The 16,232-nt window shown below is 42.2% G+C and overlaps 2 protein-coding genes and 1 pseudogene across 3 annotated transcripts in view; 2 read left to right on the top strand and 1 right to left on the bottom strand.

The window, feature by feature from the left end:
* Positions 1-282: 282 nt before the first annotated feature.
* Positions 283-7,393, bottom strand: DPH3 (diphthamide biosynthesis 3). Its single transcript, XM_026496961.4, has 3 exons — positions 7,148-7,393; positions 6,341-6,415; positions 283-2,862 (listed from the first exon to the last, which is right to left on the bottom strand). Exons 1-3 carry the CDS (start codon positions 7,253-7,255, stop codon positions 2,797-2,799), a joined length of 249 nt encoding a protein of 82 aa, XP_026352746.1. The 5' UTR covers positions 7,256-7,393; the 3' UTR covers positions 283-2,796.
* Positions 7,394-7,421: 28 nt separating this feature from the next.
* LOC113253733 (elongation factor 1-alpha 1-like) lies at positions 7,422-13,609 on the top strand (annotated as a pseudogene).
* The window catches only part of OXNAD1 (oxidoreductase NAD binding domain containing 1), a 39,074-nt gene continuing 30,266 nt past the window's right edge, over positions 7,425-16,232 (top strand). Inside the window, exons 1-2 of one of the 2 annotated variants that reach the window (XM_026496959.4) lie at positions 7,499-7,940; positions 14,132-14,287. The gene's annotated coding sequence lies outside the window, so the exon portion shown is untranslated. Of the gene's footprint in view, positions 7,941-14,131; positions 14,288-16,232 lie in introns of both variants that reach the window. The other variant, XM_026496958.4, reaches the window with a different exon arrangement.

The following is a 16,232-nucleotide window of genomic DNA, read 5'->3' on the forward strand; positions in this document are numbered from 1 at the left end:
AAACTGAATTACTCCCCTAAGAATGTTAACTATTTTGCTTCCTGCCACTTGACTCAAAGCTTTTTCCCCAGGAAAAATAAAAATCCGGAATCAAAACCCATGTGGCCAAACTGTAGAAACAGTGGCAATTTCTTGACCATTTCCAAACTCTCCTGTTCCTACCAGAAACCTACCTACAATTTTCCAAAACAGATTAAAGACTTCTACCGCATATAAAATCATATCAAAACTTTTTAACACGAAATGTTGGTATTTAGGGGAAGAAAAGTACATGAAAACAAATTGACTTGAATTATGACTTTATTTAGTATGTCAATAATTTATTCTGGTAATAAATTAGTATGTACAGCAATCAAAAGTGTCGGGTGCTTCTCAGGAAAACTGCTTCTGACCGTGTACACTAAGATATATGCAGAATCCCCTCAATAGTTGACTTTATTTTCAAACTCAGAAGTGTGGTACCATCAAGTTACTAAAGGAGCATCGTCTTTCTCTAATAGTTTATGATTTAGTTTTAAGTCTATAAAGGTTTCAATTACCATTTCAGCTCCTGCAAGTTATAAAGCCTGAAATGATAATACCGACAGTTTAAAAATCACCTGATCTAGTCTAATTGTAGAGGTGACAAATCCCCTGGCCTTGCCAAAGACTACAAGGCTAGTTAAGAGACAGAGCCTGGATTACAGATCAGTTCTCAGAGGTGGTCTGAAATGTCTGGTAAGGTACACAAGGCACAGAATATCACTCAGAACTCTAGTCTTATCTGAAAGACCCTGGTTTTACTTCCTGCTTAACATAGGATTAAACCCTGTTCTTTTGTAGTTAGCAAATTTAGTCACATAGCTGCTTTGGAAATGAAATCGCTCCCGTCACTGCAGATTATCACTGATCACTGATTGCCAGTGCAGTCTGATTCACTTCCCCTGGGATGTTTGGACTGGGGCAACTTTTATTCCTTCTATGTTAGTAGATGTACATCAAGGGTGCCCATTCCTTTTAAATTCATCATCAGCTGAAGGAGCTGATATCGGTATCTACAAAACCGTCAAAATTGAGCATGGAACAGTTCTTTGCTCTTTGCGGTTCATTCCCATTAGTTAACATATACCATACTCTCTTCATCTGAGCTGCCACTGGCTCCAATCCACTGGTGGATTCTTCTGCGCCATCAGGGTCCCTAAATAGCCATGAGACTTCTCATCCTATGAAGAATATGCCATATAATACCACATAATGTACCCTGCACTTCTCGCATACAATTTTTGGAGATTTATTAGGTCTTAGACTAATGGCTGCCCATAGCCATGCTGCTGGTAGGTTTAAAAAAAAAAAAAAAAGACTACTCAGTTGTTTTAATTTAAACCCCCAGTGTGCATTCAGCACATTTATTAACTAGTAATAGAATGGTCAGAATGGTCACGTTCTGGCAAGCTATTTTTTCTAATTGCAGGAACCATTCCCAAAACAACCTACCAGGCATCAGTTACTTTTTTTTTTAATTTTAGAAACACACAGCAAAATTGTGTATGTGAAAGAAATTTTTGAATTTTCATATAAGTGATTCTAATTTCTTGCTACTGTCCTACAGCAAAGAAAGACTGATGGCCTACCTACCTTTACAAATTTCTTTTTCTCCAGGGTAACATCTCTCTGTAAGAGTGCACGTCTGGTTCAGTTACAGCTTATAAACACTGGTTAGATGTGTCCCCAGGGACATATTTATTTAGAATAGGCATCTCATCTTCAAGTCATCCTCAGCAAGAGTTGCAGCAGCTCTACCTTTCAGGGCTGGTGACTCGATTCTGAGGTACTGCTGAAGGTGCTGCTGCCAGCCATGAGGCCTTGACATGGAGCCGTCTCCCTCGAGAGGAGGGATGGAGCCTCATCTAAAGACAACCGGACAGACACGACCCACATCCACAAATACGATCTGCGCTGAGCATTCAGTTTACTAAGTTGGCAAGCTTTTCTCTTCTTGCTCTGCTTCCAACGTCACTTCCTTTGGCTGCTTTTCATCTTGTCCCAATTTTCAAGGAACGTGCAGAATATGGTAGGAGCTGAAATGGTAACTGAAACCTTTATAGACTCTAACCATTCTCTGACCACTTCACTTTTTGATTTTTCTTTCTTACTAACTTTTAGCTCTGGAAAGATTGTGAGCTCAGTATATTTTCTCTGTAATATACCATGACCAGAATGCAGTGTAGGAAGTCTAATGGAAACGGTATGCTACACAGAACAGGAACTGAGTTCTAACCAACGCAAGACTGAGCAGACTGGTTTGGCGTGGGAACTGAAAGCACAGTGGAAACAAAGCAACGAATATGTTTAAGTTTAGAATGGCAAAGCTGACATCCAATTTCAAAGAAAAGGCTAATTTTAATAATCTTAATAACTAAGCCAAAAACATAATCCCCCTTTTCATTAAGGAATCCTAATGACTTTGAGGTAGATGATGCTGTTACCAGTTAAGGAAGAAATCAGGTATAAGACATACAAATAATGATACTGAGAGAAAGAAAGAATTGATTTGAAATGAGCTTCCTTTAAATTTATACGGCAAATCAAGAGCACTTCCAATTCAAAGTTCTAAGCACAAAATCCAGGCATGTCACGTCGTGGACTTGCTTCTTTAATTGGAGATGAACTCAGCAGCCAATGGTCAGGAGCCACACGCTAATGGCGGAGCCAACTACGGAATGGTTGTCCCCGTGAAGGAAGCCAGTGACTTTGCATTTGGTTTTTCCAGCTTGGCTCATTCCCAAATGTTCAGGATGTGGATTCCTAAAGTCCTCTTCAGCATTTAACTAATTCTTTGTGGGTGGAAGGGTCTGGCACCGTTTCTCCACACATAAACTGATCCTAAGAGAGAATAAAAAATTATATTAATCACTGAGTGTGTCACAAATGCATCAATATTAGACTTCAGTTTTGTTGCAGAATCAATCCAGCTGTTAAGGTTTAAAACAATTTTTTTTTGTTTCAAGGTTTATTTATTTTTGAGTAATCTCTACACCTAATGTAGGGCTCGAACTCACAAGCCCGAGATCAACAAGAGTTGTACGCTCTTCCAACTGAGCCAGCCAGGCATCCCACAGTTCTGTTTGTTTTTCATTGCTATATCACGTTCAAAGAGTCAATGTCAGCACCAGAACTACAATCCTAAAAGTGCTTCAGTTTTTAGTCCTGAATTCACACTTAAAGCACCTTATAAACAAGCATCCACTTGTCAGATATCCCATTTGTAAAGATATATCACACCTTTTTAAGTTTCTGTATTAATTACTACACTAAAACTTCTCCACTTCAATATTCAGTCATTTGAATACCTGTCCTCTTCAAGGTAAGTACTTCTTCCAACTAAAAGGGATAGCTTTTTATGTTTCCTGACACAGATAACCTGCAGTGTCAGCTACATTGTAAATGAAGTTCAATATCATCTCTGATTATGTACCCTGGCTTCTGTCTGCTACCACAAGACCCCTCTGCCTCCCAGGTTCTGCCTCATCTTCCGCAGTCTGATCCCCAGCAGGGTCAGCCCATGTTGTGTTCACACTCTCGCTCCCGCCCAGCACCTGGAGCCTCCTCCCCTACCCCAACTTCCTCTTTGGAATTTATGGTCTGTCAATCAGCATACTGCTCCATATTCTCAACCTCTTCTTTAAAACATTTTTGCGCCGTCTTGCTCTAACACAGTGGTTCTCAAGAGGTGGTGGGAGGGGCGTGCTGATGTTGTCTCCGGGGGATATTTGGCAGTATCTGGAGACGTTCTGGGGAAGTGCTACTGGGATCTAATGGGAGGCCAGGGATGCCACTAAACACCCTACAATGCACTGGACAGCCCCGTACAACACAGTTATTCAGCCCAAATGACCATAATGCTGAGTTTGAGAACAGACCATCCCCTAAGGACACCGTTTCCCCTATAACCTCCCAAGTGGTGGTCCTGTGTTCTTTCAGATGGGAGGAGGGGCCGGTTGTTCCTTTTGGCCACCGTTCTCCTTCCCTCCCTAAAACCCACCAATTTTGACTCTTATGTCATGACATGTATCATCACTGCTCCTTTTTGTGTGTTCTGGACCTAAAGTCCATGGTCAATTATCACAATCCCTCTTCTCTCACTCCCTCCTATCTACTTGACAAAACCACAACCCTGGTTAAATCTAACTTCCTGCGTGTATATGCACCCACATAGCTGAATGTCTACCACCTTAAACTCTCTCCTGATCCTCTATCACCACCAGTTACTGCCAAATGTCTCTGCTCCCCTTTGTAGCAAACTCCTTGAAAGAAGTGTCTTCCTATTCTTCTCTTGTTCTCTCCAATAAGCTTTCCACCAATCAGGCTCTGTCTCTATTACTTCATCAAAACTGCTCTCACCACCATACAAATGGCCTTCCCATTAAAGCCAATGCTTAATTTTCAGTCATCTATCAGTGGCATCTGATAAGCTTGTTCACTTCCTCCACTTTTTCTCATCTGGCTTCCAGGATATGGCACTGGTGGTTTCCTCTTTCTTCCTTTTCAGCCAGCTTTGCTGATTCCTCACCTCCCTCTCTGACCTTTAAATATTGCGAGTGGCCCGAGCTCAGTCCTTTTTTTTTGTCCCTCTCTATCTATGTTCACAGCCCTGGTGATCTCATCCAACGTCATGGCTCTAAATGCTATCTATATGCTGATAACTCCCAAATTTACGGCACCAGCTGCTCTCTCTCTTTGAACTCCAGACTTGCATATCCAATTGCTTTCTCATTTGCTTTCCACTTGGACCAAAAATAGACCTCCTAAACTTAGTATGTCCAACTCCTGCCCCTATACCGGCAGACACCTCCCCATCAGTTGATGGCAAATGCATCCTTCCAGTTATGAAGGCCACAAATGTTGAAATCATTTTTGATTCCTCTCGTATCCTATATTCAATCAGTAAAAATCATCCTTATCCTTTAAAGTACATCTAGAATCCAACCACTTCTCATAACCTCCAGTGCCGCGGCTTGGTCCAAGCCATCCATCTCCTCCTCTGGTTCGACTAAGGGCCTCCTAACTGTTACCTTTGCTATACCCTAACTCCTATCCTTGCTTCCTCACAATCTACTCTGAACACAGGAGCCAGAGTCACTCTATTACAACTTAAGTTGGACTGTAGCACTCCTTTGCTTGAGAATCCTCCAGTGGTTCCCTACATCATTCACAACAAAAACCAAAGTCCTTAAAGTGGCCCACAAACAGCTTCGTAATCTGCCCCACTCCACTACTCTCCTCCTGGGCTACTCTCTCACCCTCATCCACTCTGCTCTGGTCACACTTCCTGTTCCTCGATAAAAACAGACACATTTCTGCCTTAGGGCCTATCCACTGAAAGTTCTGTTTGCTGGACTGCTCTTTATCCCCCAGGGCTCATTCCCTCACCTCTTTCAATCTTTGCTCAACAAGGCCTTTCTCAATAAGGCCTGTCCTGATCACCGTATTTAAAATTGCAACCTCTTCTCACATCAGCACTCCTAATTTCCCTTACTCTGTTCTCCTTTTGTTCCAGAACACATTTTGATACAAGAATAAATCTGTAAATTTCTAAATTATAGCATGCTTCTCCCATGAGACTAAGTGCCTGGTGCTACCTTCCTTATACTCATTTTAGAGTTCATCCTTAAGAATGTTTAGCTCTGTTATATGTCAATATATCTCAAAAAAAAAAAAAAAAGGAAAAAGGAAAAAAATACTGTTAAGCTTCTTACTTAAGACTCCATTCAAAGTACTGACCAAAAGTTGGGGTAGGGGTGGGCAATAAGAACATTTGTTTTCTACTGTCAATATACTTGCGTGAAAAACAGTAGAAAATTAAAGACCAAAATGAAACTGTAAAATTGCAGCTATGACATATCTCAAACAAGGTAATGCAGAGTTCTATATGTAGAAGCCAAGTAAGAAATACTATACAACTATTCCCTCCAAAATATGTCTAGGAGCTCTGAACAATTTTGATTACTTATTATATAAAGGAGGAATACAGACTGCCAATTAAGTAACCTTTATAATTATTTTTCTATTTAATAAGTAATCAATAATTTTCATTAACGACGGAGCAGGTTTTTTTTTTTTTTTTGCCTTCTCCAGAGCTAAAATGAGTTAATTAATTTGAATTTTTTAAAGTTGTAATTTACAATACAGCTATGGATTAATAGTTTTAAGAATTTGTTTGGGGGGGGGATAAAGTTTGTTTTAAAAAAACCCACAGCACTTACCTAACACACTATTAAGAAACATTCTGCAGCACTTAGAGACTGCTCTAGGTCCTTGCCTAGCAACCCTCCCCCACACCTTTTAAAATTCAACTACTTACCTTGTCATAAATCACTTTTATAATGAGAGAGCAGCTAGGGCACGTTGCCACGTCTTCCCCATTCTCCAAATCTTCCTGTTAACAAAATCAAAAACCGTTTGGTATTGTCTTCCCTTCGCAATCTCCTCCTTGCAAACTCTCTCCACCCCTAGGGGCAAGCTCCTTTGTGGCTCACCTCCCTACGAGGTCTGTGAGGGCCAAAAAGGCCTGCCCAGAGAAATAACCAACTCCATTTTTCCTGCCCAGCGGTACTTAAAAATACCCAGGAAGAGGGGCGCCTTGGTGCCTCAGTCAGTTAAGCAACCAACTCTTAATTTCAGCTCAGGTCATGATCTCTGGGTCCTGAGATGGAGCCCCATCCCAGCTCCGTGCTGGGCCTGGGGCCTGCTTAAGATTCTCTCTCTCCTTCTCCCTCTGCTCCTCTGCCGTGCCCCCCACCCCCACTTGCGCGCGCTGTCTCTCAAGAAAGAAAATACAAGACCTGGGAAGGTTAGCCAAGGTTCGTCGCCTCAAAACCCCTGAGAAGCCAAAAACGTGTCCCTGCCTCCAAAAAACTCCCAGAAAGTGGGACCCTAAGTGGGGAAAGATGGCAAGACTCATGTTCCCCGTCATCCAACTCTCCAGCCCTCGGCCTGACTAAAGGCCAGGACGATGTGCCCACTGACAAATCAAGTATCAATTTTACGGGGACTCAGAGACAGGATAAAGAGGGCGTGTGAGCCGCAAGGTGACGGAATGGCGGAAGGAACGAGGAAAAGCAAAAACGCGCCTGCTCCGACGAATCGCCGGGCGGGACTCTGAAGTTACCTTGGTAATGCAGAAGTTATCCCCACACGGGCAGGGGTAGAAATAGGCCTCCGACTCTTCGTCATATTGGAAGTCCTCAATCTCCACCTCGTCGTGAAACACGGCCATTGTCACTGGGCCAGCAGAGGTCGGTCGCCCCCGCCGACCGACACTGCCCTAGGACAGTCCGACTTCGCGGGCGCTGGTCCCAGACCGGCGTTGTCAGCCGGCACCGGCTCAGGAGATATCGCTTCCGGCGCACAGACAATGACGCAACTCCGGCCTCGGAGGCCAAATGGGTGACCGGGTAGCGGTCACCATGGAGATGGTGGAGCTAGGGGGCGGAGACACTGGATGTGGCGGCACTGCACTGTCCTCCCAGCACCCGCTGTCGGAGGCACAGACCAATAAACTGTGGGGATAGCTCGCGCTGCTGTGACGTCACGTCACCGGAAGGTCTCAGGCGAGGGTGGCGGAGTTCGGCCAGGTGGGCTAGCTAGGTTCCCGCGGAGCCGGCGGAGCGGAGGCCCCTTTTTGCGGCCGCCGCCCTCCCTCAAGTCCGCGGAGCTTAGAGAGGCCTTGAGCTGGGTCCGCGGACTCGGTGGCATCGACCCGGCCCTCGACGCCCTTGGGGACAGGAGGGCGCTCCTTTGCTTGGTCTCAGGCGGCGGCCTGAGCAGCTCTGCCTGTTGGATCTCCCTTCCTGCCTCCCCGGTGACGGACGGAAAGTTCTCTTGGAATTCTGATTCACCGAGTGACCTTGAACTCAGGGCGACGCCTACCTTGTAGTTTGTGGCCACGCTCGACTATTCAGGTACATCCCCGGCTCTTCCTCACCCCGGGTTATCTTCAAATACCCTAAATTGTGTTGTCGAGAGGACCAAGAGCGTGAAGCAGATGGAGTTCTAGTCCTATGTTTGCCAAACATATACCATTATTAATGACAATGATTTGTAAAATAGTAATAACATCACCTTTTATTATTGGGAGTTTGCTTTGTACCAGGTAGTGCGCTAAGTATGATTCTTGGGAGTTTAGATGTTATTCCATATTAATCTGAAAACTGAGATACAGAGTTGGGTATCTTGACTAAAATCACCTATCTAGAAAATGAAGAGCCTGTCTGTCCCCAAAGCCTCGAAACAAATAACTTTATTTGAACCACGGTTTCTTCTTTGTAAAAGGAATGGCATCGGCAGTTATTACCAGGAGGCCTCTGTATACATTGAAAGGAAATGCAAATAAAAGGTGGTTTGTCTTTAAAGCAACGCTAGTGTCTGTTTTAGTACAACCAGATTCCATGGGGGTATTGCTCCATCACCATGCATTTTTTAAAATTTAGGTAGAGAAGGAATGCAGTGCAGTGAAAAAGACACTTTGGAGAAATAGTTCTGGGGTCAGAATCTGTTGGGAACTAGCTCTGGGTTGGATATTTACATTCTTTTCTTTTTTTTCCAAAGATTTTTTTTGTTTGAGAGAAAGATGGAGAGAGAGATAGCGAGAGAGAGAGTGAGAGCGAGCACTAGCAGTGGGGAGAGGGAGAAGCAGGCTCCCTACTGAGCAGGGAGTCCAAGGTGTGACTCTGTCCCAGAACCCTGGGATCATGACCCCAAGCCCAAGGCAGACACTCAACCTCCTGAGCCACCCAGTGCCCCTGGATATTTACATTCTTTGGGCCTTATTTTCTCTTCTAACTAAAGAAGTGTTGGATTAGAGATGATTTACAAGATCACATACAGATCTAACTTTTGCATGGAAATTACGAGATTGACTGGGTTCAGAGTTATATATATCGTATTTCTTTTATATTTACATGGTATGTTTCATGTAATACCTACATGTATACACATTTCTATGCTTATCTAGTACACATACTCAGGTTTTTATGAAGCTACCAATTTTGTGCATACTGAGTTGAATTTCCACCTGGTTTGAGGCTTGAAAACCTAAAGGCAGAGGAGTCTTGAGAAGAAAATCAAGAAGTTACATTTAAGAAGTTTGTGTAAGGTTATCTCAAAAGGCCTCACATTTTGCATAATTGAAGACCTACCGAGCAGTTACGAAACACTTGTTAAACTTCTTGAGGCTTAACTGGGATAATTCTGGTGTGACTGGGCAGAGGAGAAATCCCAGCAAAGCCTACCCAGCTCTTTGGCTGCTCCCTGGATCTGTAGCACAGGTACTTCGTAGGTAGTCCCTCGGAGACAGGAGGACAAGGGAGAGTTCCCGGGTCTGTTCTGTCGTCCCAGTGATCATTTTGAGGTTGGGAATCATCTTTAGTTCTTCGGTGCTTCTCAGCATAAGCCTATAAATTAAAGATGAGCCATTTTTGAATGTATCATGAGTGCATTCATATTTGGTTCTTGGAAGTATAAATTGGTGGACCTTTTAGAAAGCAATTTAGACCTAGCAAAACGATTTGCTGGGGAATTTTAAAATTTGAGGTTAATAGCCCTGGATGTTAGAGGACTTGTTGGGTAATATTTTTTTATAATTTCTTTGTAATTTTCCAACTTTTTTGTAGTATGTATTACCTAAAAGGGAAAAAGAAAAACTAGTGAACCACTTATCAATAATAATGGACACTATGTGTCAGGCACTATATCAAATGTTTTGTATGCATGATGTCATTAAAACAGCCCGGGGAGGGGCGCCTGGGTGGCCCAGTCGTTAAGCATCTGCCTTCGGCTCAGGGCGTGGTCCTGGGATCGAGCCCCACATCACGCTCCTCCGCTGGGAGCCTGCTTCTTCCTCTCCCACTCCCCCTGCCTGTGTTCCCTCTCTCGCTGGCTGTCTCTCTCTCTGTCAAATAAATAAATAAACTCTTTAAAAAAAAAAAGGCAGCTCGGGGAGGTATAGGTATCATTAATCCCATCTTCAACATTGGGAAGCCAGGGGCTGATGAACTTACCCAAGGAGGCAAAGCTGGTAAGTGGCAGTAAATTGTGGTGAGAACTCAGATCTGTCAGACGCGAGAACTTAGGCTTTTAACTTCGATGTCATCTGTGATATGATGGCATTGAAGCAGAGCTAGATTAAACGTAACAGCCTTGAAGCTCTGCAGACTGCTGAGATTGTCTGCTAGAGCAGTGCTGGTGCCCTTGAAACCTAGATTTGGGAGTCTCCTTGGCTTTCCATACTTCTTTCATCCTGCTGTGTGTTGGCCATAGCTTTGTCTGCCAAAGGTGATTTTCTGTATGGTTCTGCCCAGTTTGAGTTCATGCTGTGCTGAAGAAAGTAAAACCATAACCAAACGTGTAATGCAGTTTGTTTTTTACTCCACCCAACATTTTTAAATAAAACATTACAATGACTACTAAACTTTACTTTTATTCCTAAAAGGGAATGGAAATGTTTTGTAACGAGCCAATTTTGGACCTTGAGAGTATGACCAAAGCAGATTACTAGTTGCCATAGGATCATTTGCAATCACAAACTTATATAATTCAAAAAGAAGTCAAGTCTGTTGAAATGTACCATGAAGCTTTGAGTGAGGCTCTTCCTGGAGACAGTGTGGGCTTCTATGTCAAGAACATATCTGTCAAATATGTTCGGCGTGGCGGTGTGGCTGGCAACAGCAAAAATGACCCACCCATGGAAGCAGCTGGCTTCACGGCTCAGGTGATTATCCGGTACCATCCAGGCCAAATCAGTGCTGGATATGCACCTGTGCTGGATGGTCACACAGCTCACATGGCTTGCAAGTTTGCTGAGCTGAAGGAGAAGATCGATCATTGGTCTGGAAAAAAGTTGGAAGATGTTCCCAAGTTCTTGAGATCTGGCGATGCTGCCATCATTGATACGGTTCCTGGCAAGCCTATGTGTATTGAGAGCTTCTCTGACTCCTCCTCTGGGCTGTTTTGCTGTTCGTGACATGAGACAGACGGTTGCTGTGGGTGTCATCAGAGCAGTGGACAAGAAGGCAGCTGGAGCTGGCAAGGTCACCAAGTCTGCCCAGAAAGCTCAGAAGGCTAAATGATTATTATCCTCAATACCTGCCACCCCAGTCCTAATTAGTGGTGGAAGAATGGCCTCAGAACTGTTTGTACCAATTGGCCTCTAAGTTTAATAGTAAAATGGTTAATGATAGCAATGCATCGTGAAACCTCCAGAAGGAAAGAAGAATGTTTTGTGGACCATTTGTGTTTTTTTTCGTGTGTGTTTGTGTGTGTGTGTGTGTGTGTGTGTGGCAGTTTTAAGTTATTAGTTTTTAAAATGAGTACTTTTTAATGGAAACAACCAAAAATCTGTCAGAGAATTTTGAGACCCATTAAAACAGAAGTTTAATGAGAAAAATTTTTCTTTTTTAATCGTAAAATGTTTACACTGCTGATCTGGAAAATAATAGTGACCAAAATTCTCAGCATGTGTTTGAATTAAGAACTAGTTTGTAATTCTGAATAGAAACTCTGTTTTGGGGATGCTGTTGTATATCAGGCTGAGGGGAGTTGTTATTGGCAGTATCAAACCACTGCGGCTCTAGATTGTTTGGAAGGGAGCAGAGGGCACAGTTAATGGGATTGACTTGATTTTTAGTAACACTCTTGCGTGCCAGGCACTTGCACAGACCTTTGTTCCTCTCAGCAATCCAGTGCAGTGGCATTGGCATTCAAATTTAAAAATTTTAAGAGGTGACTCACCCAAGATGGAAAAGTAGAAAGCAGTCAGACCTGAGCCCGGTTCCACTCATTTCAGGTAAAGCATGATTTCAGGTCAAGCGCTCTGTAACTTTGGTACTGCTAGGGTTCCCTTACAAATGCCAGATGCTGGGAGCCCCTGTGCTTCCTCAGTGACACTTAGGGTTCTAAATCAACAGGTGCCTTGATAGTTCTGTGAATTTACTTTATTTCAGTGTATGAATGCTCTTAGAGGCATTCTTGGTTTCTCTCTCCTCTCTTCTTTTTTTTAACTACTCTCACAACTCATCCAATCTGTTAGCAAGTCGTAAGGCTCAAATTCCAAAATATACTCCCTGTTCATCTACTTCTGTTATCTCATAGCTTCATCTTGCTCTCATCTTAGACTGGAGCTTTCTAACTGGAGACTTGCCCTCTGTGATCCATTCTTTACATAGTAGCTTGAGTACCCCTTTAATGTAAATGTAAATTAGGTCATTCGGTCATGTGTAAATTAGATCCTTTATTGTAAACCTTTTCTGTCTAATTCAAACTCGTCAGTTGCTTCCATTGCCCTTAGAATAAAGGCCATACTCTTTCCCAGGTCTGATGTGAGCTGGCACATGTCTACCTGCTGGACTTACCTCTTGCTGTCACCTAGCTCCTCACTCTCCAGTCATGCTGGCTGTGGTTCCAGCAACAGAGTAGGCTTGTTTCTGTGATTGGGCCTCTGCCTGATGGTTCTGTCCTTACTGTCTGCTTGGCTGCCCCTTCCTCATTCTTCAGGTCTCAGCTCTGATGTCTCTTGAGAGAGACCTTTCCTGATACTCCTCCACTCATTTCCTTTATCATACTCATTGTAATCTATATTTGTCTCATTATCTGTTTACTATCATTGGCTGGATGCACTGTAATAAAAGCTTTATGATGACAAGGGCTTTGTGTCTGGTTCTTTAGTGTGTCTCCACAGCCTAAAATAGTGCCTGGCACCGCAGCAATTCTTAAATACATTGAGTGTACTTATTGAACAGAAGTTAGTATAGTTCATTTTAAATCTTAATCTGTCGCCTGCAGTAATTTTTTTTACTGCTTAAGTGGATATGTTTTATTTATGTATCATAAGATAATTTTCTATTTCAGAAGTAGAGTTAAGTAAGAATTTTTTGGTTGAGGTAAGGCCTCTGAGGATAGAAACATTGATGAAATATTCTTTCTTGTATCATTTTAGAAAATCTTTAATGTATGGTAATTTTCTAAAGCTAATCAGGTGCTTACATTGAGTATATGAAACCATTGGGTGTATTTCAAAAATTGGGTAGATTTTTGTCTTTTATTTTTGTTTTTAATACCTCATTGCTTTGAGGGGGCCTTTGAACACAATTTGATAAAAATACCCTTTATTTACCAGTAGGTGGCACTCTTGGTTATGGTTACTGGCATTCAAAAACCAGATTTTAGAATTTTAAAGAGAACAGCTTTTAAAAATTAAAATTTCTTTCTTTTCTTTTAAAAAAGATTTTGTTTATTTATTTGAGAGAGAGAAAATGCGCGTGCATGGCGGGGAGGGACAGAGAGAGGGAGAAGCAGACTCCCTGCTGAACAGGGAGCCCAATGCAGGGCTCCATCCCAGGACCCTGGGATCATGACCTGAGCCAAACGCAGATGCCTAATCAAATGAGCCACCCAGATGCCCCAACACTTCTTTATTTTCAAGTTCAGTTGAGCAGTAGACCCTTTAAACAGCATAATCACTAAAAAGTGTATCTTATTTGAGGACTTTTTTTTTTTTTATCAACGGTTGTCTAAAACACTGAGCAGAACAGTGTTACCATATTAACTATGTATCAGTTCATTTTTATCAGGGAACTTGGCCTTAAGTGACATGTAACTATATCATTCCAGCCATTGGTCTGGTCTTTTTTTTTTTTTTTTTTTAAGATTTTATTTTATTTTATTTTTTTTGAGAAAGAATAGGAGCAGAGGGAATGAGCAGAGGGGATGGGTAGAGGCAGAGGGAGAAACAGACTGCCTGCTGAGCAGGGAGCCTGATGTGGGGCTCGACCCCAGGATCCGAGGATCGTGACCTGAGCAGAAGGCAGACACTTAATCGACTAAGCCACCCAGCTGCCCCTGCTCTGGTCTTTCCTGGGGTGGGTATCATAAGGAGCAAGAGGCCAAGGAAGCTGAAAAAAGGAAGCGGTAAGAGAAACAATCAGAAAAGACAAGTGGGAACATAAGGGGGAAGAATTGATGGGAAGGAGGCAGTGAAGAGTAGACTTGCTGTGAGGTGATGCTTGCTGATTATAATGAGCCTTTCCTTTTGCAGTCGAGAGTGCCTTTTAACAGATTCCCAGAACACGGTTCTTACATGTCGTCTCTGCCATTGCAGGAACTTTGTGAGAATTTCAGTATATGGAAACACTGCCCTTGTTCCCACCGGTGTCTATCCAAAGGTCTCACTATAATACCAGGATCAAAGCATTGCATGTCAGTCAGTCAGCCAGCCACATACTTAATGACTTCTAAAGTCTCATGGACTTCTAAAGTAAGTTTTGCCTGCCTTCTTTCAACAATGAATGCACCATTTTTGGTTTAGTACATTCAGAGGAGAGAAACTACATTTAGTAGTCTTACATGAGGTGAAAGGTCTCATGCTTTTTTCATTTGCTGGAGAGAAAAATGGTGAGTAGCATGTTTTCCCACAATGACGCTGCCACAAACTATGACAGGAAGTAGATCTTTTAGTTAGAAAGCAGTGCTTTTTGATATGACTTAGTTATAACTGACTTTTATCATCACTCGATTATTTACTTTTATTTGTTTTCTGTCTCTGTCTTCTAAAATGTAACCTCCCTAAGAAGGTCTTTGTTTCATTTATGTCTGTATCCCCAGTGTCTGCCACGTAATGGACTCTTAATAAAGATTTGTCACATGAAGGACTTAATTAACAAATATGTAGTAGGAATGTAAGCACACTTGCTTGAATTTTTCTAACATTAAATTTCTTACAATTAGTTCACACAGTACCTTCCAAAGAGTTCAGAAGAAAGGGTGTGTACATACATTTTCATTTATTCTTTAACTAATACCGGAAAGGACAGCTATATATGGCAGTATAATATGTTAAATGTGACCATCTGAGACAAATAGTCAAAAATTGGCAGAGGATAACAATTGTTAGAAACCAAAAAAATATATCATCTGACTCACCATCAGTGCTTTTTTTGATAAGCTTATAGGTTTTAGAATTTGAATGTTGGGTGATCTTTGTTGTTGTTGTTTTTTTAACATTTTATTGAAACAGAAGTACGTAAATCCTTGGAGAACAGCTTGATTAATTTTTTTTTAAGAATTTTTTTTTTTTAGGGGCGCCTGGGTGGTATAGTTGTTGAGGGTCTGCCTTTGGCTCAGGGCGTGATCCCGGCGTTCTGGGATCGAGCCCCACGTCAGGCTTCTCTGCTGGGAGCCTGCTTCTTCCTCTCCCACTCCCCCTGCTTGTGTTCCCTCTCTCGCTGGCTGTCTCTCTATGTCAAATTAATAAATAAAATCTTTAACAAAAAAAAAAAAGAATTTTTTTTTTAGGGCATTTCTAAATTTATAGCAAAATTAAAGGCTAAGTACAGAGATTTTCCATGTATTCCCTGCCTTCACAGATGGGTAACTTTCCCCATTATCAGTGCTCCCCACCAGAATGGTACATCCATTACAGCTGACAAGCCTGCCCTGACACTTCATAATCACCCAGAAGCTGTAGGTTCTTTCACAGCTCACTCATGGTATTACGTGGTCTGTGGATTTAGACAAATGTATAATGACATGTGTCTGTCACTATCACTATGGTATCGTGCAGAGTATCTTTAATACCTTAAACATCTTCTGATGAATTTTTACAAAATGAAAATACCCAGGCAATCAGCATTCAGATTAAGAAACAGCGTTGCCACTATTACCTCCCCAAGGGTAACTGCTAACTTCGTTACTAACTTGATAGATTAATTTAGTCTGTTTTTGTACTTTTTATGACTGGACTCCTACAATATATGCTCTTTTTGAGTCTGGCTTTCACTCTTTTCTTTCAGTGTGATATTAATGATACTCATCTGTGTGACTGCGTGCCATTGCGGTTTGTTTATTCGCGTGGCCGTGAACCTCAGAAAGTATGCTCCTTGCGCTTTATCTAGCAAGAAGTGTTAAAGACTTAGGTGGTGTTCTTTGGGTGGAATACGATCATTGGGCAGTTATAAAATCTTCTCTCCTATAATGGCATCAGATTGGTCACATGAGCTTGGTTAGTGATTTTGGAAATGGAATAGCATGAATATTTGATGGCACCGCTAATTACATATGTCTGTACTGTGGAGGTCAGGCAGATCAGCTCTAAATCGTGGCAGAAATTTTGTCAGAGTGGAGTTAGGCCTTTCATCGCTTTGCTTGTTTTGTTAGATCAGCTCCTATCACTACCAACAAAGATCCAAACTCTTCTTCATTGG

Source organism: Ursus arctos, unplaced genomic scaffold (assembly GCF_023065955.2).
Source record: "Ursus arctos isolate Adak ecotype North America unplaced genomic scaffold, UrsArc2.0 scaffold_20, whole genome shotgun sequence".
Classification (NCBI taxonomy): Eukaryota; Metazoa; Chordata; class Mammalia; order Carnivora; family Ursidae; genus Ursus; species Ursus arctos.

What these genes read in the sequence shown, in the direction of transcription:
- DPH3 (XM_026496961.4), bottom strand. Translation starts at nt 7,255, where the DNA reads ATGGCCGTGTTTCACGACGAGGTGGAGATTGAGGACTTCCAATATGAC. An exon ending in ATAACTTCTGCATTACCAAG is followed by an intron (nt 6,416 to 7,147) that starts GTAACTTCAGAG and finishes TTTTGTTAACAG; the next exon opens with GAAGATTTGGAGAATGGGGA. An exon ending in TAAAAGTGATTTATGACAAG is followed by an intron (nt 2,863 to 6,340) that starts GTAAGTAGTTGA and finishes ATTCTCTCTTAG; the next exon opens with GATCAGTTTATGTGTGGAGA.